The sequence below is a fragment of the Mustela nigripes genome, chromosome 7 (assembly GCF_022355385.1).
Source record: "Mustela nigripes isolate SB6536 chromosome 7, MUSNIG.SB6536, whole genome shotgun sequence".
Classification (NCBI taxonomy): domain Eukaryota; kingdom Metazoa; phylum Chordata; class Mammalia; order Carnivora; family Mustelidae; genus Mustela; species Mustela nigripes.
In genome coordinates, this window is record NC_081563.1 from 34,922,024 (window position 1) to 34,946,855 (window position 24,832).

The 24,832-nt window shown below is 41.4% G+C and overlaps 1 protein-coding gene across 6 annotated transcripts in view; it reads left to right on the forward strand.

Annotated features, from left to right (window-relative positions):
• The window catches only part of MTA3 (metastasis associated 1 family member 3), a 165,041-nt gene that overhangs the window by 129,652 nt on the left and 10,557 nt on the right, over window positions 1-24,832 (forward strand). For 3 of the 6 annotated variants that reach the window (XR_009405297.1, XR_009405296.1, XM_059405539.1), the window contains exons 12-17: window positions 823-947; window positions 4,884-5,035; window positions 5,992-6,214; window positions 14,674-14,760; window positions 17,439-17,585; window positions 22,986-23,045. Coding sequence is in view for 3 of the 6 variants with exons in the window: in XM_059405539.1 (XP_059261522.1) it covers window positions 823-947; window positions 4,884-5,035; window positions 5,992-6,214; window positions 14,674-14,760; window positions 17,439-17,585; window positions 22,986-23,045 (794 nt within the window). In the remaining 3 variants the exon portion in view is untranslated. The remainder of the gene's footprint in view (window positions 1-822; window positions 948-4,883; window positions 5,036-5,991; window positions 6,215-14,673; window positions 14,761-17,438; window positions 17,586-22,985; window positions 23,046-24,832) is intronic. The other 3 variants (XR_009405298.1, XM_059405541.1, XM_059405540.1) reach the window with 2 other exon arrangements.

Here is a 24,832-nt window from a genome sequence, read left to right on the forward strand (position 1 = left end):
GCATGGGAGTTAGCTGACCCCGCATGGGGAAAAGTTAGTCTTGTTTGCTCCAAGCAAGTACCAAGGTAATCTGGGCTCCCTGTTTCTAAGGCATTGTGGCATCTGGGAAATTTGCATGTAAACACTTGATAGGTGTCTCCTTCTTGACCTAAAAATTTTTTCTAAAAAAGAAAAACCTCAAAATATATTTGTTGGCTTTTTTAATTTCAAGTGCTATGTAATCGTTCTCATAAAAAATCAGATGTTGTAGAAATTATTATCATAAATGGTTAAATCCCCTGAAATGCCAACTTACATTCCAGAGATATGTTCTGTTGACACCCACAGTGTCTTTGTTGAACATGTGGCTTTTGTGCAGTTCCCTCAAGAGCCAGTGCACTATCAACAGCTTCCATACCAGCAACAGGAAAGGCGCGGTGGTTTTCTCTAAACACAACACACTGCTTTTAGCTTAATTTATTTGATCCAAAAAATTGCCTTTTATTCTCAGAAGAATCCATGACAAGTATTAGAGCTTACGAACTTGTATCATTCAAAAGCATCAGAGGGTGTTCTAAGGAAATCGCATCTGGGTGAAGGAGAGCTAATGGCTGTATTTACTTTGTGCATATCAGGAGTAAGAGATTGATTCTTACACACCCTTGTTCTGTACAGATGAATGGTTTGAGTTCATTTTGACACCTTACTTCTGCCAGCTTATTTCTTCTTTACCAAACATTCAGATGTTTATATGTAGTTAAGATAAAACAGCAGTGAGATCGAGAGGCTTCTGCCTTGTTATACGAGTCATTTTTATCACCTCACTTTATATTTCATTGAAAGCAGCAAACCAAATCCCAACCAAATATCTGCCAGCAATGGCAAACCTGGTGCTGTGAATGGAGCCGTGGGGACCACATTCCAGCCACAGAATCCCCTCCTAGGGCGAGCCTGTGAGAGCTGCTACGGTAAGTTGTCTCCTTCGCGACCTGTGACGAGGCACGCGGCCCTGTGCCGGCTCCGCGGGGTGGGAGGTGTGGAGCGGCCCTCTCGCTGGGCCTGAGGCACACGGCTCAGAGAGCAGGACCATGGGACGACATGGCCACCCTTCCCTTTCCCTTTGGCCTTGGGTTTGGTCTTGGGTTTCCTCTGCTTCGCTTCTGTGGGGTGCTCTGTGGAGCATCCCATGGCAGTGTTGGCAGCTGTTGCTGGCTTTGTGCAGACCCTGTCCCACAGAATACACCAAATGCTATTTTGGAGTTTTTTAGTATACTTTGACAAAGGCTCCAGAAAATTCTGTCAGGAAGACCTGTGTGTGGATGAGGTGCTATTTGTAATCCTCAGACCCGGTTCTGTCAGAGCACACTGATTTGGGAGAAGCTGCCCTACAATGTTTGCCTTTGCTTTCAGGGCCCCCACGTATTTATCAGTATCTGTCCATCTCCAAATCCTATCAGACATGGGCAGTATTGATTTGACCTGGATGTTAAATTGGTTTGGTGAGATGGAGTAATTGATACACTTTTAAAGAAACTTACTTATTTATGTATTCATTCATTCATTCATTCATTAGAGAGAGCGTGTGCACAGGCACAAGCAGGGGCAGGGGAGCAGCAGAGTTAGGAGGGGGAAAGAGAATCTTAAGCAGGCTCTACGCCCAGTGCGGAGCCGGATGTGGACTCGATTGTTACCACCTTGAGATCATGGCCTGAACCAAAAGTGAGAATTGTATATTTAATTGATTGAACTACACAGGCACCCCGATGAACTTTTTAAAGCTTCTTTGCTATTTTATTGTCTCTCTCTTGTCTTTCCCTCCCCATTTTTTGTATTTTTAAGATTTTTTTTTAAGATTTTATTTTTTTAACTAATTCTACACCCGCTGTGGGGCTCAAACTCACAACCCTGAGAGTCGCATGTTCTACCAACTGAGCCAGCCAGGTCCCACTCACTTTTTGTGTTTTTATATATTTAAAATCTTAACCAATAGCATAATCTGTTCCTGGACATCAGTGACATTATAATCTATGTTTCCTTACAGTCAAAGTGCTTGGGGTGGGAGAGGGAAGGAAACTAATATTTATTGAAAGTCTACTTGGTGCTCAATTTTTTCTCTCAACAGCTCTTTGGAGGGGAACATGTAGTTTACAGCCCTAAGGGCATGGGAAAGAGGGACATTGCAGCCTCTGCTCTATACTACACACCAAGCTTTGCGTTAGAAAAGACTTTTATTAAGGGGCGCCTGGGTGGTTCAGTCATTAAGCTTCTGCCTTCAGCTCAGGTCATGATCCCAGGGTTCTGGGATCGAGCCCCACATTGGGCTCCCTGCTTGGCAGGAAACCTGCTTCTCCCTCTCCTACTCTCCCTGCTTGTGTGCCCTCTCTTGCTTTGTCTCTCTCTGTCAAAAAATTAAAAAAAAAAAAAAAGACTTTTCTTTTTTATTTTTGTAACTAATCTGTGTACCCAGTATGGGGCTTAAACTCACAACCCCAAGATCAAGAGCTATATGCTCTATCAGCTGAAGCGAGGCACTCCTCTAGAAAAGACTTTTAAAACCAGGTCACATAGGGGTGCCTAGGTGGTTCAGTTGGTTAAGCATCCGATTTGATTTCTGCTCAGGTCATGATCTCAAGGTCATGAGATTGAACCCCGTGTTGGGTGTGGACTCTGCTTAATATTCTCTCTCACCCTCTGTCCCTCCCCTCTCATTTTCTAAAAATAAATAAATAAATGAAAATAAAAACAGATCATATAATTACCTTACCTGAAATCAAGGAAAGTATGATCCACGCAAATTGCTGACTTCATAAAAATGGTACATTTCTAACCATTTTTCTGCACCATGGAAGCACAAAGTGAAATAATTTGTGGAAAATTAAATTCTTTTGGTGATAATTTTATATGTATTGTATCATGAGTGTCTTTGAATTGGAAACTCTTAGATCAATATTGAAGTTTATTTGTATTTAAATGAAAATAAAAAGAATCATGAAGACAAGTGGTGGCTTAATCTGTCTTATTTTTGACTTACCCCTTTTTCACTCATATATAGTCTCATATATCCCTTTAAATAATTATTCTGTCATTTTTTTAAAAAGATTTTATTTATTTATTTGACAGACAGAGATCACAAGTAGGCAGAGAGGCAGGCAGAGAGAGAGAGAGGAGGAAGCAGGCTCTCCGCGGAGCAGACAGCCCGATGCGGGGCTCGATCCCAGGACCCCGGGATCATGACCTGAGCCGAAGGAAGAGGCTTTAACCCACTGAGCCACCCAGGCACCCCTAAATAATTATTCTGTCATTTTTATGTGTGCATAACAAGTAAATGATTTTTATAATACTTATTTTAGACTCATTAGATAATATCATAAAATGTATCTCATAACATGCATGTAAGTTTTATCTTCATAGAGATAAAATTTGGTGTTTTCTTTTTGTAACATTTTTTAAAAGATTTTATTTATTAAAAAAAGATTTGATATATTTTAGAGAGAGAGAGAGAGAGAGCATACATGGGGGGTGAGGCAGAGGGAGATGGAGAGAGAGAGAATCTCAAGCAGACTCCTCAACCTGATGCAGGGCTCAGTCTCATGACCCTGAATCGTGACCTAAGCCGAAATCAAGAGTCGGACACTCAATTGACTGTGCCACACAGGTCACTTTTTAATTGCATTTGAGTTAACTATGTAAGAAGAAAGGTGTTTATTGACAAATACTAAAATGCCTTGTTATGGTTAACTTGGATAAAAATGTCTACTTAAGTATGAGCGAAATTTTATATTCAGAATAAAAAATAGGTCCATGCCTAATATTTAGGATTCTTAAAATTTGTGTTTTAAAAAAATCAAATTATTTGAGTTATTGTTTCTAAATTATAAGAGTAAAGGTTTTGAGGCTGCTGTTTGCAAGGAGTCCACTAAAAATAACACATGATGAGTGCACAGTGTTATTCTCCATAAACTAAGACGCAGTTTGATTGTAATGGTCTGCATATTTTCTTTTTTTGACATTGGCTTGTGAAGTGTTAGTTGACACCTTGATGTAGATTTACGGTTTAAACATTTTGACCCGATGAAGGTAACTTACAAATCAGGGGGAAGAGTATTCTACGGCAAATGTAGAGAATTATAAGAATTTTTATGTACTTCATTAAGTTAATGTTTCAGTGCCAGTGTTTCCTATCTTAAACTTCAGATCCGTTGGGGAAATACTTGCAGGTTATACGGCAGTGATTCGAAGAGCAGAACAAAACCGACAACGGCTTGCAGCATTTCGCTAAGTGATAAATCAGCTGAGTTATTAGATCTTAAGCATTCCGTGATCTTGGCTGCATATGCTTACTTGATCTGAACTTAAGTAGTCTTGAAAGGGATTCTGTTTTTAAGGGGATAATTATTAAAATGATTATTTATTTTGTTCATTTAGTAAAATAAGGAAATGGAAAACAGTTACTTATTTCTGACAGATTCCTGCCTTAATTAGTGGGGCCTCTCTCAGCACTGTAAACTCTGAACCATCAGTTTGGAGACCCAGACTTCGACTTTAAACACTAATCTAATAATAGTAATACCTTTCTAATAACTTATTTCCAGAAACGTACACATTAGTCAACAAAACTCCCTCAGTAATAGCCCAGTATGTTATTTAGGATACTTCTAACAGCTTCTCTTAACAGGAGCCAAAAGTACTCGATATATATATATATATATATGGTTTAATGAATTCGGAGTCTTGAAAAATCTGTGCATATATTGGACATTTATGTTTGGTGAACTGGGGAAAGAAAAGTAACATTGTAAACAAGATGCCTGTGGAGTATTTTTAACATATTTGATGGTATGGGTATTGATGTTACAAATCATACAGCACTCTTTGTTTTCTTCCTATTTCTCCTCTGTCTTTAGCTACACAGTCTCATCAGTGGTATTCTTGGGGCCCACCTAATATGCAGTGTAGATTGTGTGCAACCTGTTGGCTCTATTGGAAAAAATACGGAGGCCTGAAAATGCCCACCCAGTCAGAGGAAGAGAAGTTATCACCCAGCCCAACGACAGAGGTATATGAGCGTCAGTCTTTTATATTGAGAAATGTCCTTGGAAACACAAGTACAGTATAGGATAACTTAAAAGCAAGCAAAGCTGTTTCTTATAACTAAACATAGCACCATCATATTTATGGTGGGCGTGGAGAGAGGGCAGGGACAAATCACTTTTTTTCAGGTATTCAAAATATTGTTCTTGTGTGATTACTCAGACAAAGGAACAAAGTGTGTGGGAAGTGTCAGCCTAAGCAGAGAGTTTACAAATTAAATGTTTTTAATTGCTTTTTTGAAAACAGTTTGCAACCTTTAAATACTGTCGGAAATATGTCTTACTACATAAAGTAGTAAACAGGAATTGAACGTTTTCCTGCCCCTGGGCTATTATAGGAGGGACAAGAAGGTGGTATGGACTCAGTCTTAAGGCGAACAACAGGTGAAATGTGATTTTGGTAAAATTCTCATAGATTGCAGGTATAAGCACTTAGGTCGACCAAGAGGGAGACTTCTTTTTAAGGGCTAACAGGATCTCAGGACTCCTTCACTATTACAAGAATAAAATAATTAACCCCCTTGGCAGTTTTTTATGATTGTGAAGGTGATTTCAATGTCAATTTAAAAACGAAAGTAGAGGAAGGAGTGCCCTTGTTGTGACGAGCACAGGGTGATGTCTGGAAGTATGGAGTTCCTATATTGTGCACCTGAAAGTAATGTAACACTATATGTTAATGAACTGGAAGTAAAAGAGAAACTGAAAAAACAAAAATGCAGGATGACACACCCTCCCATCCCTACACAGTTTTCTTCTCTCCCTGCCCTCTTCTCAAAAATGCATAGCTCTAAATTTTCTCCTTTGAGGGGTATGGTGTGAAGTTATAGTTGCTTCAGTGGAAAATGTAAAACTTGCCATTTCTTTGAGGCTGATGCCAGTGGCATTCCATCCTTCACGTGTCTGCCGATGTCTCATTTTGCAGGACCCCCGTGTTAGGAGTCACATGTCTCGCCAGGCCATGCAGGGGATGCCAGTCCGAAACACGGGGAGCCCAAAGTCTGCAGTGAAGACTCGCCAAGCTTTCTTCCTTCACACTACATATTTCACAAAATTTGCTCGTCAGGTCTGCAAAAATACCCTCCGGCTGCGGCAGGCAGCAAGACGGCCGTTTGTTCCTATTAATTATGCTGCCATTAGGGCAGAATGTAAGATGCTTTTAAATTCTTAACCTTATGTGTTGTGCTTTTGACCATTTTCTCTCCTTGCCTATCTCTCTCTTTTGTTTGTTTTTTTGTTTTGTTTTTGTTTTTGTTGGCAATAAACATAAGTTCTTGTGTACAGCCTTTTATTTGGTTTATTTTTTTAACATTGTTTTTGTCTGCTGCCATTTGTATCATGCCAACCTAAAAAGGAGACACTGGAAGTCCCTCTGCAGAGTGGACAGCGCTCAGCAGAGAAACGGGGGGAGGCACCCTTGTCCAGGGAGGTCTTGCCCGGGTGGGATTGCCCGAGCACCCTTCCGAGAAGGCACTCTGACCTGTAAGGTTGTGCCGCGTTGTAACCCCAAAGGACGGTGTCCCAGTGAAGCCCCAGAGATGAGACATGCAGTCTGCATGGCCTCATTGGGTTTGAATAAAATTTGCCAATTTACATCCATTAGAAATTGCATGTCTTTGTAAATCTCTCATTTTCCCATGAACTGTTTACAGTCGTACAATATTATGGAAATTCACAGGGCTTCAAAACAAACATGATTGTGGACATTATTGGAAGATGGAGCAAATTATGAATGGATTTTAGTGCCTTTGGGTGACTTTTCTGAAAATACGTATTTAGTTTTTAGAGGCTAGTGACCAAATTTATGGTTGAGCATTCTTCCTATTTGTCCGATTTGGTTTCCATTTCATAATCATACATATACTACTGCATACCATGTACATGACTGTTCCTGTCATTTCCAACATGCTCAGTTTTGCTTGTGTTTCATTTTTTTCTCGTTAGAACGAAGGTCATGTGTATCAGTGAATTGTGGGTGGTTCTGCTATTACCACGTACCCCTAAAATTTATCCATACTTCATGTGCCAGCTCTGATTCTAGTCTTGCCATTTTAGTTGCAGGCCAGGTGGCCAAGTTAGAGCCATGCAACTTTCTCCCTTAAAGGATGAGCAAATTTGCTGTCTGGCTTAACGGATAGGAAACCTTACAGACATTTAATAGATGCTCCTTCTTTGTGAGGAAAAAAATTTCTTGTTATGGGATGTTCCATTTTGATTTAAGAAGGGTATCCATATAAGGAGTGATAACTGAAAATCATTTTTTGTTCCGTAAGATGATTTTCAGTAGAACCGTTGAAAGGCTTTACGACTTACGGGTAAAAGCTTTATAAGGAGAAGAAAAGTGCTTCGTAAAGAGGGTGGAAAATGGCACTGTTCTCTGAGTCCCGTGGAGGGGAATTTAGCTCCATCAGACTCATGTGTGTTTGGAACTTAGGCTGATACTGATATTTCGTGCTAGCATCTCTGAGTGCATGGATTTATGCTCTTACCATTTTCTTAACCATTTTAAGGAACTGGAAAATATTTGCTTTCATCCAGACTGCTTAGCTGATTTAAAACACATTGATATAGTTTCTTAACTAAACAGGATAATAAAACATATGAGAAAGAAAATTGAGTGAAATTCTTCCATTAAAATTGGCCAGGATCCAGTATCATCTTTGTTCCTATGAATGGAAAAGAAATCATCACCAACTATATTGGCAGCTGAGGAAGCTTCTGTTTCCCATGTCTCTTCTGTTAGTTTCTCAGTTAAAATGCAAATTGCCTTTATTTTTATTATTCTTCAATGAAGTGTATTTTACTGTTACCTCATATATTATTCCTCAATTGAAAAGCCAGACTACTAAAAGGGGAGGTCAAAGTTAAGTTACATGTGTTTTATTTCTATACTCAAATAGCTATAGTAATAATAATAATAATAATAATAGAACAGAGTCATTTGGTGTGATGAGATTCAAGGAGCATATTTTATTTTGCATTTTCCTTTTTTGGTCAAGTTACATATGGAATCACATTCTCAATTTTACCTTGAAATTTAGAATTACAAAGTGTCAGCAGCCATCTACTGTTTTGTTTTTGTTTTTTTCCCAGACAAGGAACTAATAAACTCTTTTAGCATCTAATTGATTCTTACATCATCTTCTCCAGTCTTATATGTACCTCTTCAACAGATCCCTTGATCTTGGAGAAGATAAACCTTTAATAATTTGATATCCGTAGGCAACTGTGTCTGTGGTCCAGCAGGAAAGCATAGGTGTATTGCTTTTAGTAAGCTTTCCTTGGTTTCTAAAGGGCGATGGTGACCCCCATCCCTCCTCAAAAAAGTTAATCCCTGTGATGCAGTGTGAGTCTACGTTCAAATGAGATGAAAGCAGAAGATAGGGATGGATGGATCAAGAGCTCTGACTGATGCCTTTTAGAGTAATCCTTCATAATATTCAGGAAGATCAATAGTTTTCCCTGTAAATTTGAAAGTTCTAAGCACCATAGAAGCTGACCCCTTCCACGGCTTCTGGCCTTGGCAGCACCATGGCAATCAGTGTCGCAGCCAGAGTTCACAGGATGACAGACTGCGAGAGTGAGGGGAAGAGCTAAGGAGACCAATTCTCAGATGGTGCAGAGCATAGTGGTAACTGAGTGCTTGGCTTACAAGTTGATTCTTTTAGAGGACATTTGGGGCAGGGGGCTTATTACAACAGTACTCTTCTGGTCTTTTATTTCTGTTAAGAAAATGGTATTAAAACAGAGTGAAAGGGGGAAATTTTTGTAGACCCATGAAGTAGCACAGAGAAGACATAAGAACAAAAAATATCCCTGGGAAGGGAAGCTGGGAAGCTGAGGCAAAGGAGTGAGGTGGGAAGGAGACTCCCCCCGTTTATTCTTTTAAACTTTTTCAGTTTTGAGCCATGGGAATACATTTCTTTCTTTCTTTTTTTTTTTTAAGTTTAATATGATTTTATTTTATGTATTAGAAGCATGAGCAGTAGGGACGGACAGAGGGAGAGGGAGAAACAGATTCTCCACTGAACAGGGAGCCTGATGTCGGGCTTGATCCCAGGATTCTGGGATCATGACTGGAGCCAAACACAGATGCTTAACCGACTGAGCCACCCAGGTGCCCCGAGAATACATTTCTTTTTTTTTTTTTAGATATTATTTATTTATTTGAGAGAGAGACAGTGAGAGAGAGCATGAGAGGCGAGAAGGTCAGAGGGAGAAGCAGACTCCCCATGGAGCTGGGAGCCCGATGCGGGACGCGATCCCAGGACTCCGGGATCATGACCTGAGCCGAAGGCAGTTGTCCAACCAACTGAGCCACCCAGGCGCCCCCAAGAATACATTTCTTACTTTAAAAAATAATTTTAAAAACTTAAGTATACAGCTAGATCAATGTGTTGAAAAATAAGTATATGCAAGAAATACAAATATATATATATAGAGAGAGAGAGAAGGTGATTTTTTAAAACCAAATACCCCAAATTTCTATTTGTTTTAATAATACGCCTTTATATGTAAATATATAAGTCCATTACACTAATGAATAACATCAGTACAATGCCTGAGCCTGTTCTACCATGGAGATAGTGCTTATTAAACAGAAAGATATTGTGTCCTTGACACAATTTGCAGACCGATAGCATGGGTTGTCAAGTCTCAGACAGCCTGTCTCTTCTCCCCCAGTCCTTGGTAAGAAAGTCATGGTGTGTTAATGGTGTTCTTTTCCTTGGTTCTTGCCATCAGACATGACCACTGAGCTTCCTGAGGACTTTGTCAAACATCTGTACGATCACCCATCACCTCATGAGCACAGGGTTACCATTTGGGATTCAGAAACCTCAGAAACTGAGGTTGAGTGGAAGTGGGTATGTTCACAGGACTCCATAAATGAAGCCAAAGTCCCTGGAGAAGTGGGTCCCAGTGACTGACCTGTCACCTCTGTAGCTTGCATGGGTGCTCTGGTTTCTGAGTTGAATGACCTAGTATGCAGTTCCTCACATGGCACCTGGAGCCACATTTTTCTGTTTGAAGATGCTGATTAGCTTTGGAAGTATCCCAAGGGCCTGCATTCAGAAGCTTTAAAATAGAAGTTTTCCTAGAGATGTCTCAGCAGAAGTTAACTATTAATATTAATAATTGTATAAAGTTGTGTGAAATTTTAAGCTCAGTGTTAGGTGAGAACAGGTTTGGTTTGGGTATTTTGGGTAGTTTGTTTTGAATAAAAATTCATTTTTGAATGGACACTTTAAATTTTTCTAAGGAGACAAAAGCGGCTACAGATCATATTGCCATTCCCCTTTATACCATCTTCAGAGGTAACCATTGTCATCCTGTCTAAAGTATCCAGAGATCCTCTATCTATACCAGTCAAGTAGGTGTATTCTTTTTTTGTTGTTGTTTTAATACAGCTGTTAATGTCCACACTGTTCTGCACCTTGCTTCTTTAGTTAACAGATCTCAGAGGCCCCTCCATACCAGTACCCTAGGAGCTGCCTCCTTTTTTTCTTTTTTTTTTTTTTTTTTTAAAGATTTTATTTATTTATCTGACAGAGAGGAATCACAAGCAGATGGAGAGGCAGGCAGAGAGAGAGGGAAGCAGGCTCTCTGCTGAGCAGAGAGCCCGATGCGGGACTCGATCCCAGGACTCTGAGATCATGACCTGAGCTGAAGGCAGCGGCTTAACCCACTGAGCCACCCAGGCGCCCAACTGCCTCCTTTTCTTATCAGCTGCATAATAATCTGTTTTATACTTTCATTCCTGACTAAACAGATTTTTAGGTGATTTCCGGTCTTCTCTATTACATGTAATGTCGCAACAAATACCGTTATACAGATAGCATTTCATATTGATGTGTGAAATGTGTGGGTGGGTCACAAGACAGACCCCTAAACATAAAATAGCTGGATCAAGGAACATGAGTTTGGAATTTTAATAGTCACTACCCAGTTAGTTACCCTTAGAAAAACCACGATTTGCGTTCCCATCCCCAACGTTTAGGGAATGCCTATTTCTCTAGAACCTTGCCAGCAGTGTTCTCCATCTTTGAAACCCTTGACTAGTTGACAGATGACCTGTAAGTTATATTAGTTTCATTTCTCATTTTGAATGAGATAGAAGTCTTTGCATATATTTGAAAACCATTTGTTTTTCCCTTTCTGTCAGCTGTTTTTGCCCCTGGCCTGTTTTCTATGAGAAGTCTTACTGACTTGTGAGAACTTTTTATATTTTAAGGACATTAGCTCTTGATCTGTGATACACAGTGCAAATATTTCCCCCATTTTGCCTTTGACTTTGTTTATGATGTATTTGTCAAGCAGGTTTTTTTTAAAAACATAGTTGAATTTATTATTTTTTTAAAAGATTTATTTTGAGGGGGAGGGGAAGAGGGAAAGAATCTCAGTCAGAGCCCCCGCTGATCGTGGAGCCCAACACGTGGGCTGGATCCCACGACCCTAAGATCATGACCTGAGCAGAAACCAAGAATCAGATACTTAACTGACTGAGCCACCCAGGTGCCCCCACTCTGATTTTCTCTCTCTCTCTCTTTTTTTATAATGGCACCTGGATTTTGTGTCTTTAGAAATTCCTTTGCAATTCCTTGAAGAAAACTCTACGGGTGGTTCTATTTTGACGGCAATCTTGGAAGCCCATGTGAATGTTTTTGTGAATTTTAATTCAGTGTGTACTTTTTGCAGTTTTTCTATTTTATTCCCACACACACATATTTGCAAAACATTTTAGAAAAAATGGCTGTGAGTTGCAATGAAAGCAGCAGTGTTTTTCCAGGTTTACCTCAAGGAGCTGTACTCTAGGAAGCCAAAGAAATGTGCCTGTGTGCAGTCAAATGACTTGGGTGAGATGCTCATGTTCTCCCTTTTCCTGGGCAGATTTTGATTCCTTCTGGGTTCTTGGGGCATCTCACAGGTTGCTTGCCTCATCTGTGCACTTTTGATGCATACTAATGAATTATCTCTGTCCAAATAGAGGTAGGTGAATAAATTGACTGATAAGTGGCACCACTGGCCTGCTCTTGAGGGCCGACCAAGATTCTGTTGAATCAGCTCAATTGGACCTGATAATCCCACGTGTATGATCATTCTGCCAGGGCAGAAGGTATTTTTCCCATGCATATTCAGTGCATTTCATGGAATAGATGCAATTTTTATATTCAACAGTGACTAGGTAGGCTAGCACTTTCTGTCCCAACTTCCTCATAGCGGAGACTGATCATTCTTGCCCCCAACTACTTTAAAATGTAACGGGGACTAGCGATGCTTCTAAAGAACTTTGATCGGGGCGCCTGGGTGTCTCAGTGGGTTAAAGCCTCTGCCTTCGGCTCAGGTCATGATCTCAGGGTTCTGGGATCAAGCCCCACATCAGGCTCTCTGCTCAGGAAGGAAGCCTGCTTCCTTCTCTCTCTCTGCCTGCCTCTCTGCCTGCTTGAGATCTCTGTCTGTTGAATAAACAAATAAAATCTTAAAAAAAATAAAGAGCTTTGATCGCCCACTCAGGTGCTCTATAAACTGTTCCTTGGAACATCACATAATTAATGCTACTGATTTAATGAGAAATTAAGAGCAGATTATGTGGTTTAAAACGAACTATCTTTGGGTATTGTGTTGGTGACCCTTTGATAGACTCCCTTTTGTTGATTCTTGTCAAGGTGATAGTTCTAGGGGAGCCCATCAATTGTAACCACATTGACAGTTTTCCTTTGGGCTTTATTAACTGGAATAAAATGCAAAGTTAATCTTATTACTAGTGGGGCGCCTGGGTGGCTCAGTGGGTTAAGCCTCTACCTTGGGCTCAGGTCATGATCTCAGGGTCCTGGGATCAAGCCCCGCATCAGGCTCTCTGCTCAATGGGGAGCCTGCTTCCTCCTCTCTCTCTACCTACCTCTCTGCCTACTTGTGATCTCTCTCTCTCTCTGTCAAATAAATAAATAAAAATCGTAAAAAAAAAAATCTTATTACTAGTACTACAATGGTTGCCTTTGTCCAGAACATTGAGGAAATACAAGCTGATTCAAGCTTTCTCTTATTAATAGAAAGGACAGAATTTTCTCTTGTCCTTATCATAAGTAGAATTAGTAATATGAGGAAGGAATTATTTAGTATCCACTCACAGCAATCTGGCAGGGGTTTGATTTGTGTTGTTTTTTAAAGTTTGTTTAGATTACTCCTCCAAAATATGCTCGGTATATTTCTTCCTTTATCTTCACTGTTATTCAACAACAGGTGAAAAGCTGCACATCTCAGTAATTTTTTTTTCCCAAAGGAAATCAGCTGAGTAAGGAGGAAAAGAAATCAAATCATTTATAGTTGTCCAGGGTTATATAATAATTAGCCAGTGCTTAGGATACATATTCTGATTCCTATTATCTGAGGCTCCCTGCAGTGTGTGTCTTGTTTATTTTAGATGTTTTCTTTCAAATGCTATTTTCCCCACTTCTTTCTGTTTAATAGTTAATAGTTAAAATAGTTTCCTTGGTGAAAGAGTGGGCTAGAACTTACAAAAAAGTCAATTTTTAATTTTCAGTGATTTATGGTTCCAGATTGAATTGTATATTTTAACACTAACAGTGCAGAGAGCATTCCTATGGATGTCAGGAAATTTCCTGTATGTACACCTAGAAATGTGGTCTCACCACAGAAAACCAGTAGGGCATTTTTGTCAAGCATTGGAAGGTGGGGAAAAGGCATACATGGAGCAAAATAAAATCTGCTAAAACTACTCTGTTAAGTTTTATGACTATATCTGCAGATTTAAAAAACATTCCAATACATTTTTTTTTCCTTCCCGCAAACTCTGTTTTTGTAACTTAGCTCCTCGGTATGAGAGCAGCCCTGTTCCACATCTACTCTTCCATCCTAATGACAACTAATTAAAACACAGAGAGTGTGTGTGTTGTATGCCTTATGATTCTCTGTCAGAAGTGTCTTATGGTAGGGTATGAGGAGTGTGAGGTGAACTTTATGAACACTAACAGCCATTCCCACAGTATTTTAAATCTGTTCTGACTACGTAAGGGCAACCTTTTAAAGCTTAGGACTGCTGCCATCATAGTAGGACATGAAGGATGACAAGCAAGTGATAAAACCGATAACCCATGTTTACTCTGGTGAGGAAGATGAAGACAAGATAGATGAAGACTTCTGAGTAGTCAGGGATGGCCAACTGTGCTGCCTTTGTCTGCTTTGTCATTTTTGCCTTCTATGCCCGCCCGGTTAATCTTACATTAGGACTGATTTCACTCATTCCACGTGGAAGTTTTTCTAGTCTGAGGAAGCTACGCCATGGCTAGGAAGGAAGCATATATCCACTGTTCTTCAGATGGACACACATAGGAAGCAAGCACGTGTGTGTAAGATGTGTGTTAGCGGCACTCACGAGGCTTTAAAGCAAGCGTTCTCCAGGTACCTCCTTCATTCAGTAATTTGGAAACAGAACTAGGAACGGTTTTCCCACACACCCCAGGAAATGATGCAGGAGTCTGGTGGATATTTCACACTGTCTTCCACGGGTACCTTTTGTCTCTGCAGTGTGCGTAGAACAGGTAGCGAAATCAGCCTCATTGGTTGTCTCCATGTTTCCTTCTCTCCTCAGATGCAGACAGACATGCCGAGCTATCTGGAAGTCCACTGAAAAGCAAAAGCACTAGGAAACCTTTGGCATGTATCATTGGGTATTTAGGTGGGTATTTTATAATAGAAGGAAAATTTCAAAGAACAATTTTTGTATCTTATAAATATCTGGCTACTCTAAATCAAGAAACGAAATCTTAAACTAAATCTTAGCCTTTCAAGTAGCTGAAATTGGATGCTTTCACATGTATAATCAATTTATTTTGTTTTAGAAGCTTTTATTTGTTATTACCAAAACATATACACATAACATATATACAAGGTTATGGGTATGCTTACTTTTCAAAAAAAACAATAAAAAATGTAAAGTATATTTATACAGTTTGAGCAAAAAGAGGAAAATAAGAATCACTAGATTATTATAAGATGAATATTCTTAATGTTTTGATTCAGATCTTTCCACTTGGCTTTTAATGAGATAAAACTCGTTCCAATCTAACTTAAAAAAATATTTATAGTTTTGATGTTCCAATTAAGGTTATTTTGAAAGGGGAGCATTTGTATTGCTTTCTGGTTTTTACCATCTTATTTAACTTGGAATTTGCCAAAGATAATGACTCCGTATCTGTGTTGAAATATCACCATTAAGAAGAGTATTTTAAAAAATGACTAGGCAATAACACTGTTTTTGGTTTTTGCAAAGTTTTAAGATAATTTACAAAATAATCATTCCTAAAATGGTTCCTGATCTACCTGGAAGCTACACTGACATGTTTTTAGTGCTTCTAATATACTTGCTTTTTCATTTTCTGGGTAAAAGTGAGAGGTGTACTCAAAGTTGCAATTGAACCTTATTGCTCTGTCAGAAAGATACACAGTTATGAAGTGTTCAGACTCTAGACACACTTAAATATTAAAGCGTATCCTTGAACTTGGTATATTATCTGGTCTTCATCAGAGCATCCAAAAATCAGAAACTCACAGCTCCCTCTTTGATTTTATTTGGTCACCTGATTTCTTGTTTTATTTTCCAGGGCCTAAAGAGTTGCTTTGATAGCTCCTAGAATATTCCCTCATTATCATAGGCAGGACCTAGGTATGTCATGGTGACCAAGTCCTTGAAGTCTGCTATTTGTATTCCCTTGCAGGACCTAATCCTACAAAGCCCCTTCCCACCATGCAAGGACAAGTCTCTGATCATAAGAAATAGAATATAACATCACATATTAGTCAGTCATTCTATGGATAATTGTGTGTTTCTCCTGCAGACAAATTGGTCTCTGTGCCTTCCTGGTAAGCCCAAAGCTGTGCTATTCTTACCCTAGCTGAACCACATCCCCACCTAACATATTTCTGAGTATTTACTATGTACAAGACACTATGCTAAGTGATTTGGAGGAACACCAAGATGAATTTAGACTTTGCCCTCAAAAGTTTTAGTCCAGTGGGGAAGGCACACAGGTAAGGACTATTAAGCAAAGGATTAGCTCCTATAAAAGAATGAGAGGTAATATGGGACACTTGAAAGAAAGAAGAGTTATTTCTGATGAGATTTGGGGCAGCCTACATGGAGAAAACAGTATTTGATCTCACCCTTGAACAATAAGTAGTATTTAAATAGATAGAAAAATAGAAAAACAATATTTTTCCCTTTATGAGACCAAGAGAACTTGATGAACAAAGGCTTTCCTGAGTCCAAAGGCTGGTGGTCTGGTTTGGGTGGAGTGTAGTGTGGAGGTTCTAATGAAAAAAATGGGGCTGGCGAAGTTTCAGTCCCATGTTGGAAAAAAAATATCATCACTGTGTATTGGTTAGCACTTGGTCTGTTCCTAAATTCTGGCAACTGTAGATTTTTGACCAGACTAAGTTATAGTAATTCTAACAATCCTAACAGCCTTTCCTAAATTTCGGGCAATGAGGCGGCTACCCTGGCCCTCCCCTGAGAAGACAGGGCGGCTCGTGCACAGGTGGTGGCTCCGAATCAGGGAGCAGCCTTGGCTTTGGCCAAGACATTGCCCAGTAACAGTAACAGACTGAGCTCCTTAACTCCAGTTCCTGCAGACTGCAATTTCTGCCCATCTGCTTTATCCAAAAAGTGCAAGTAATTCTAGGCTATGTGGCTGACAACAGCAACTTCATGTAAACACACATCCCACATGCACATCACCATTCTGTGATAGATCCTCCATCAAAGCTTTTCTTCTACTACCTCTTGAGTCTAGAATTTGGAGTTTGGTGTCAGGTCACAGCTACATCAAAACGTTCTGGACTGGGAGTGATGAACCCTGGCCCTGTACCCTCCTCGCAGAGCCAGAGGAAGAATCCTGCTTTCCAGAAATTTCTCACACCCAAGACCTGCTGCATTCTCCATTTCTGGTCTGATAGAGCACTGAGTTTGTTTTCTCGGAGGCTACTTCTCCAGATAACCTTCCGATTTCTAAAACCTTGAAGACTTAGCTGCCTTGTTCCCATAGTAAATCTGGGCTTTAGCGACCCTCTGAAGTGCAAGTGGCGTTTTTTTGTTGTTGCTTTCGTTGCTTGTCTCCCCAACGGTGAAGCTCAGAGCTCAGCAGAGGAAGCAGCAGCTCACTTTTGATAAGTAAAGCCATGGTAACAGCACTTGAAGCTGATTCATTATGCAAGTCCTTGGGAAAACAGGCTGGGGCATAAGGAACTGACTCTCAAGCTCATTAAGAAGTAAGATGTGTGCTTATTAGGCAATGTAAGTGTGCACAGAGGTTTTTAATACCATGTTCTGAGTTGAGACACATTTTCTCCCCCTGCCAGAGATCCATCCTTCGAAGAAACCTAATGTAATTCGAACTACGCCAAGCCTGCAGACCCCCACTACCAAGCGGATGCTAGCCAACCCGAATCACACGTCTCTGAGCATTTTGGGGAAAAGAAACTACAGTCATCACAATGGCCTGGATGGTATGTAAGCCCAGGAATCCTGGGGGCTGAGCTCGTAGGCCAGGGCCTTTCTACCCTTGTCCACTCAGAGCATGTCCTCTGCCCAATCCAAGACGTGTAGCAAACAGGTTCTTCTACCCTCTCATTGAACTGAACGTGCGGTGAGGGGGTAGGAGGGAAGGCTGCCGTGTGTCGCGATGAAGACATTTTGCCAAGTGATACAACCTCACCTTCTCAGAAGGGACCTTTTGGCCCACATTCCCTGTGAGGAGGCCTGTGTGGAGAGGAGGTCTGTATTTATCAGGTTGTCTCTGCTGGGTGATAATGTGTTTGCTGGATGCCCGCTCACTGCTCATTTATGTTTTCTTGAGCAGAAGGGACAATTTCACCTTACGTCTGAGGCGGCATGCTCTCTGGGCGGTCTTCAGTGTTCTGTGGATCATTTTGGATTTGGCATCTGTTCCTTACCTCTTTCATCTTATAAGATTTTTTTTTTAATTGCTCAAGAGTGCTACAGGTCATGAAGGGAATTGCCTGGGTGATGTCTTAAATACAGAAGTAATAATTTGTTTGAAATAGGAAAGCTGAGAAATATCACCTCTTGTCCCAAGTACCTCCCTTGGGATTGGGCCACATAATGACTCTTCAGGTGGAATTGAATTATCTTCCCATTTGGACTATAAACACAAGCATAATAAATCATCCAGGCAGTATATATTGTCCATTTCAATAGGCCTAGGATTTGAAGCTGTCTTGGTGGTTTAAATGTTGGCATTTATTTATGAGTAAAACTCTCTCCAGGCTTTTCATGTCTTCAGGGCCTCTGAATTCCTTCAGTGACAGTAAATTACTTATAATGAGGCCCTAGAGCAAGGATGTGAAATGGACTTCCTAGTAATACTTTCCCATGGTGGTTTTCCTTCCATATGACTTTTCATGGTCATAGTGATGTCAAAATGAATAAACAATTGAGGGCGAAGAGTTTAATTTGCATTTATGGGATATCAGTGTTGTTACAGATATGGCTTTCAAGAATTTAGCTACACAGTAGTCTTGCAGAAATACTTCTTTGCTAACAAGGACATGACATTGGCCATCCTTGCCACAATACATCCGATATCTAGACAATAGAAGATTAAGGACAGATTGTGTCAAAACTTCTAAATTTCTAGATTGGATTTCTTCCCAGCTTTTCCTTGCCCACAGCCTGGGGCTTTTAGATTCAGGCTTAAATGGAATCAGGAATCTTTCTTTTCCATGTCATCACCTCCCTGGTCTCTGGAGGTCTGTACTGTCCAACCGCAGGAAACAGAAATAAAGTCCTGGTTTATACATATACACGTACAATACACACGTTAGGGTAAGGTGTGACTACAGTTGGAAGAGCAGCTCTCTACTATCTCTTTCCACTTGTGCCCTACGGTCACAGTCACTCCAGGCCCCAGTCCTAGCTCCACAGGACAGCTTGCCTTGCTCTTTCATCACAGGTACCTATCCTCAGAATTTCTAAAAAAAAAAAGGCCACCTCACGGTGTCCCCTCTCTAGGGCTGTTTGTCTCATTTCCTTCTAAAGATTGTTGCTGCAAGGTCATTGCTTCTCTGCTCCGAATGGGAGGAGTGGCCAGGGCAGGCAGTGAATCCCTGGGGTTATGCTAACGGAGACCTTCAAACTTGTTGAGGAAAAGACATCCATCTCATTTTCTGAAGAGACTTAGGGGTTGAAACACCCCTTTGGGGTGGGGGCTGGGTGGCTCAGTTGGTTGGGCGTCTGTCCGCCTTCAGCTCGGGTCATGATTCCAGGGTCCTGGGATTGATGTCCCTAGCAGGCTCCCTGCTCAGCGGGGAGTCTGCTTCTCCCTCTGCCATTCCCCCCGCCCCCCAATTCTCTCTCTCTCTCAAATAAATAAATTAAAAGAAAGAAAGAGAGCGAGAGAGGAAGGGAAGGCGGGAGGGAGGGAGGGAGGGAGGAAGGAAGGAAGGAAGGAAGAAAAAACCTTTTTCTTCACACCCTTCTGTCTTTGCTCTCCTGGCTTGGTATGGAGAGGAAGGCTGATGACATGTTACCTTCCCTGTGTCATCTCATTTGATTCACATGACAGAAGGTTCTAGGACGTCAGGGAATTGAACTGTTTTCATAACATTGTATTTCTCCTGCTTAACACAGTGCCTGGAACTTAGTAGGTGCTTGATGTTATGAGTCAGCAAAGTAGAAAGCAGAGAAATTACAGCTAATTTAACTTAAGAAGTCAATAGGGCAGGTATTGGAGGACAGGAGAGGTGAACAGGAACGTGGTGCGGGGCACAGGAAGCGGCCGCCATCCCCAAGGTTGGGGATGAAGTCTTGGGGGTTCTTCCTTTTGCCGGAGGCTCAAGGAGGCGGGAGGAGCGAGAACGGAGGCCCCTGAAGAAAGGCGCTGCTGGCAGGTGCAGGTTTCTTTCAGGGGTGACGAGGCTGGTTCCGGAGCGAGAGGGAAAGCGGGGAAGGGAATAAGCATCAGAGGGCGGTGAGGCTGAGGGGGAACAGGACAGAGGGAAGGGTCCTCTCCGCCCTCCTGCCGTGCCGGCTCCCTCTGGCGCCCCCTGCTGGCGCATCTGGGAGCCGTATGGCCGAAGAGCCGTGCGTCTGCAGGGTCCCAGCCCCCGCATCGCCCAGGCTGAGTTTAGATGGATGGTTGCAGGGCTGAGAGACAAATGTGATGGAAACACACCCGGCAGAACATGTTCCCACTTCTGTATTCCCGGTGGAGCTTTTCCTTGGGATCGGGTCTGTTTCTTACTTCCTCGGGATATAGGATCCAGACTAAACCTGAGTTTCTAAGGTGAACTCAAAGGCCTAGAAAAAAATATTAGGCTGATAGTGAGTTTTCATGGGATAGTCAATACCGTCATTTACTGGAATTGATGAATACAAATTCATGGAAAAGCCTCGCCCTGTGTGATCCAGTCATAAAATCAATTAGCGTTGCTACTTAATTATCAACATGTCCAACAGACAAGCACACCAAACAGGATGTTGATGGACAGAACCAATTTAGCTGGAAAGAAAATCTGATTGTGTGGGAAATATCCAGGTCTCTCGGCTTTGGGGCTTCCTGTCCCCTTCTCAGTGGTTCGCCCCCTGCACTCAGCCTCTACCTCCAGTTGGAGGTTCGCAATGATGGGAAAAGAGGCTCTGGATTCCTGTTGGTAGAAAGGATTTTTACCTGACGTTTTAAAAAAAAAATGATGGACACATTCTTATCATCTTCCTCAAAGTCACTGACTTTCGTCTGGTCCTGGCCCCTTCCTGGTGGTTGGGAGTCAGCCCTCTGTGTCCTCTGTTAAGTGTAACCCACAGCCCCGGGCCACACATACCCCTTTGTGACAGTCCTACTGGAACTTAAGCTCCAAAGGTGAAAACAGAATCTACATACATACGAGGCCTCATTATTTGGGGTCAGTAATGACAGGAAAAATGAAATTTCAAAACAGAGATCTACTTAGTCCCTTACCAGTCCCCTACGCCTTATTCTTTCCTGTCAAGCTATGGGTCCACTGATGTGCCACATGCTGTCATGTGCCTTCCAAATCCTGTCTCCTTTTCTGACTCACGGATGCTTTGACGATGTTCTTATTGCCAGCAAACCAAGAACCTACCGCATTTGACGCATTTGGTTGACTCTGTGTGTCTGTGGATAGCAAAGGCCCTGAGATCAATGGGGATAGGAGAGCAATTATTGGAAGGTATTTCCGTGTCCGAGAGCCCAAGAGAGAGGGCAGCAGGGGAAATGGAATTTATCTGTGCCATGGGGGAAAAAAAGTACCTCCCAGTGTTTGGAATCAGGTGGGATTAACTGCCAACTTCTCTGATTACTTCCTGTGTGGCCTTGGGGTGAATCACTTAATTTCTTTAAACCTGTTTTCTCCTCTGTAAAGTACAAATTTCATTTGCCTTAATGGAGTTGTGATAATGATTAAAAATATTTCACCTACTTTAGACCACTTAATCTCCCAAACTCCCTATGAGGTATGTGTTACAACCTGCATTGTAATAGTGAAAAAAAACCCAAGCCCAAAGAGGTTAAGGGATTTGCTTACAGCCACTCTGCTAACTAACAGCAGAGATGAGATTTCAGCTCCTATCCAGGGTTGTTTCCAACAGGTGAATAAGGACCCAGATTTGTGTGCTGAGTGCAGCAAGTACCTGGGAGACATTTATGTTTTCTGTGTTTTGGAGATGGGTGTGTGTTTGGAAATACAGAGGGGAACATAGCAGGTATTTTTCTGTGCTTAGCCTGTGAGTTGTAAGCCAGCGTTGTCTGATTAAAGCTGTCCCATTTCCTGCCTCTCTGAAGCTCTTCTGTCCATAGCGCACCCCCTACTTTTTTGGAATGGAGAGCACAAGAACTTTATTAGTGTCAGAGAAAGGGGAGGAAAAAAGAAATAAGAGAAGATTCACAGAATCACCTAAAGGTGAAACATGTTTAAGTTAAATTATATGGTACCCAGCATTGACTCTGATTCATGGTAGATATTCACTAAGTGCAAAGAATCTGTTGCCTTCACCCTTTATTTATTTTTTTTAAAGATTTTATTTATTTATCTGACAGACAGAGATCACAAGTAGGCAGAGAGAGAGGCAGGGAGAGAGAGAGAGGAAGAAGCAGGCTCCCCACAGAGCAGAAAGCCCGATGCAGGGCTCAATCCCAGGACTCTGGGATCATGACCTGAACCAAAGGCAGAGGCTTTAACCCACTGAGCCACCCAGGAACCCAGGCACCCCTGCCTCCACCCTTTAAAGGAGCTATTACTAAAGTTTTATTTTGAAAATTGTTAAGATATCAACCAAAGTTTTTGTAGTCATATGTGGACTGTATGTAAATAAAATGTCAACACTTTTCTTATAACCACATTTATTTTTTTACCTAAAAATATGATTTTCAAAAAATGACTCATGGGTTTGCTTGAAAGTCAATGGGTATGTTCCAAAGCATTTTTGCACATTAGAAGGTCCCAGTATCTGTAAAGAGAAATCGCCTTTGATTAAGTTATTTGAAGTTATTTCCTGAAGACAGAAAATTAGTTTGATAAAGAGGGCTCCTGCAATCAGAGACCCTACCGGAGAGGACAGGGAACTTCATCATCCTGGGACAGTAGCATCTTCTTCAGAGGGAAGGCTGAGTCAGAAGAAGTCTAAGTTCGGGCATCTCTCATCCCCTCCTGACCCCTTAAGATGATGCCCTGGTCCTCCCTGCCCATCAGCACGTCGTCTTTTCCATAGCCCAGGTGCCCGGGGACAGGGTGATCACCTGCTATGTCTCTGTCTTTATCAAATGGGGACCCTGGAGAGCAACTTCTGTTTGTAGTCATAGGACCGAGGGGACATCAATTGGAGGTGTGCCCTTCTCATATTTTTCTGAGATGATATGGTTTTTGTCCCAGGGGTACTACTGAAGCAGGACTCAGTGTCAGGAAAACCAGAGCAACTGGATCAGGAAAGAGGTGAGTTTTCAGTGGGACAGAGTCAGGACACCTGAGCCAAGGAAATTGATGAATTGTACAATAAACTCCTTTTTAATCTGCTTTCTTCTGGCTTATTTCCCCTGGGGTGTGTGAATACACTGTAGATCTAAAATTTTTTCCTTATTTGTTTTCCACATTGAGTAATATCATTTTTCTGAGTCCCCTCTAAAGAGGGTATCCAGTGTGGATGCCTTTAAGTACAATATTATGATCTGGGGTGTGAAGACTGTCCTTTGGATGACTTGTTTCTGAATCAGTGATTCAACAGCTCCAACTGTTCGCCTCCCAACTCTGAGAAATGGGTGGTGATGAGGTCCATTGTACCAGTGAGAGAGCTCTGGGAATGCATCTGCTGTCTTCACAAATCCCAGTAAAAATAGACCGCCAGCAACAGCTGATGGCATTCCTAGGCATGCTTGGGCCCAGGCCGCCTTCTGTCAACATTTTTATATCCTTTCAAAAAACTACAGTTTTTTGTTTTATTTTTTAATCTTCCAAAATATTGTTGGTGGAAGAACATCGAGTGCCCCTGGACTTGCCTCTGATCTCCTTGTCTCAAGATGTCATGTTACAACCTGGTTTCATAGATAAAGTAACTTTGAATTTTTTTTTCCAGTATTTTCTAATGGATCATTATGGCCCCAGGGTTTATGGAATGTGAAGTAATTATAGCAGAGTACCTAGTATATCTAGAGTTTCAGGACTTCAATAAGCATTATGTGAGGGCAGCGGATGTTCGCTCATACTGTGAAGCCACAGGGGTGGTGTTGTAGAGAAAAACAGACCCAAATGCATTAGGCATCAGTAATTAACAACTTGGTATTCTGGAATATTCTGGAAGGATGCCATATGGGCCACCCTTGGGACTGTTCCTGGGCTTACTAACATCAGTTGCTCCCAGAGAATACTTTTATCCTGTTCCTGAGGGATATAGTAGTGTGAGAACCTGGAAGAGGTCTAGACGTGACACCCTCTGAGCCATAGAAGCATGACAGAAGTCCATGGTAGTTGCTCAAGGGTCCCCCTCAATAAAGTGTCTTTGTTTGCCTGCAAAGAACATTAGAGAAAACATTTTTAACCAACCTCTTCCAGTGTATTCCCATTCTCATTGACGTATGGAGGGTGAATCTCTGAGAAAGAAAATGAACCTCTAACTTGAGAGCAATATCCTAGGTTTTTTATGGGGAAGAGTAGATGGTTGGGAAAGGAGAGCGAGGAAAACAGCAGAGGAAGGGGATTCAGTCCCTGAGAAACAACTCTTCCATAGAAGTGTGGCCCATCCTTCCAAAGAGCTGGCACATATGTCTGAGAAAGCCCTTGAGACATCACTATTAGACCTTGATGCCCCGGGGAGGTCAAGACCAACTCCAGAAACCACCTGATTTAGGTTTCCTTCTGAGCAGTCTTTTTGGGTCCCAGTGTGGAAGTGAGAAGTATTCTGAATCTGGAGGCCCCCCAGGGCAGTGGAAATGGAAAGATTTGTCACAGTCTAGTTGATTCGGTGACCCCCCACTGGGTTCATTTTAAGCTTCCCAACCTTGCTCATTATTATTTTCTTTTCCTGTTTCCTGTTTTTCCTTCCAGATGACTGAGTACTCTTTAAGCTCAGAAAACATCTGAGTTATAATCTATGCATTTTCCTCCCTCAACCAAATATTTATTTTTATCAACAATTATTTACATATAAATGAATGCAAAAAGTAATTAATGTAAAACTGAGGAGCAAGCTTGAAGGCAACTTTGTTAAATGGAGGTGCCTGAAGAGG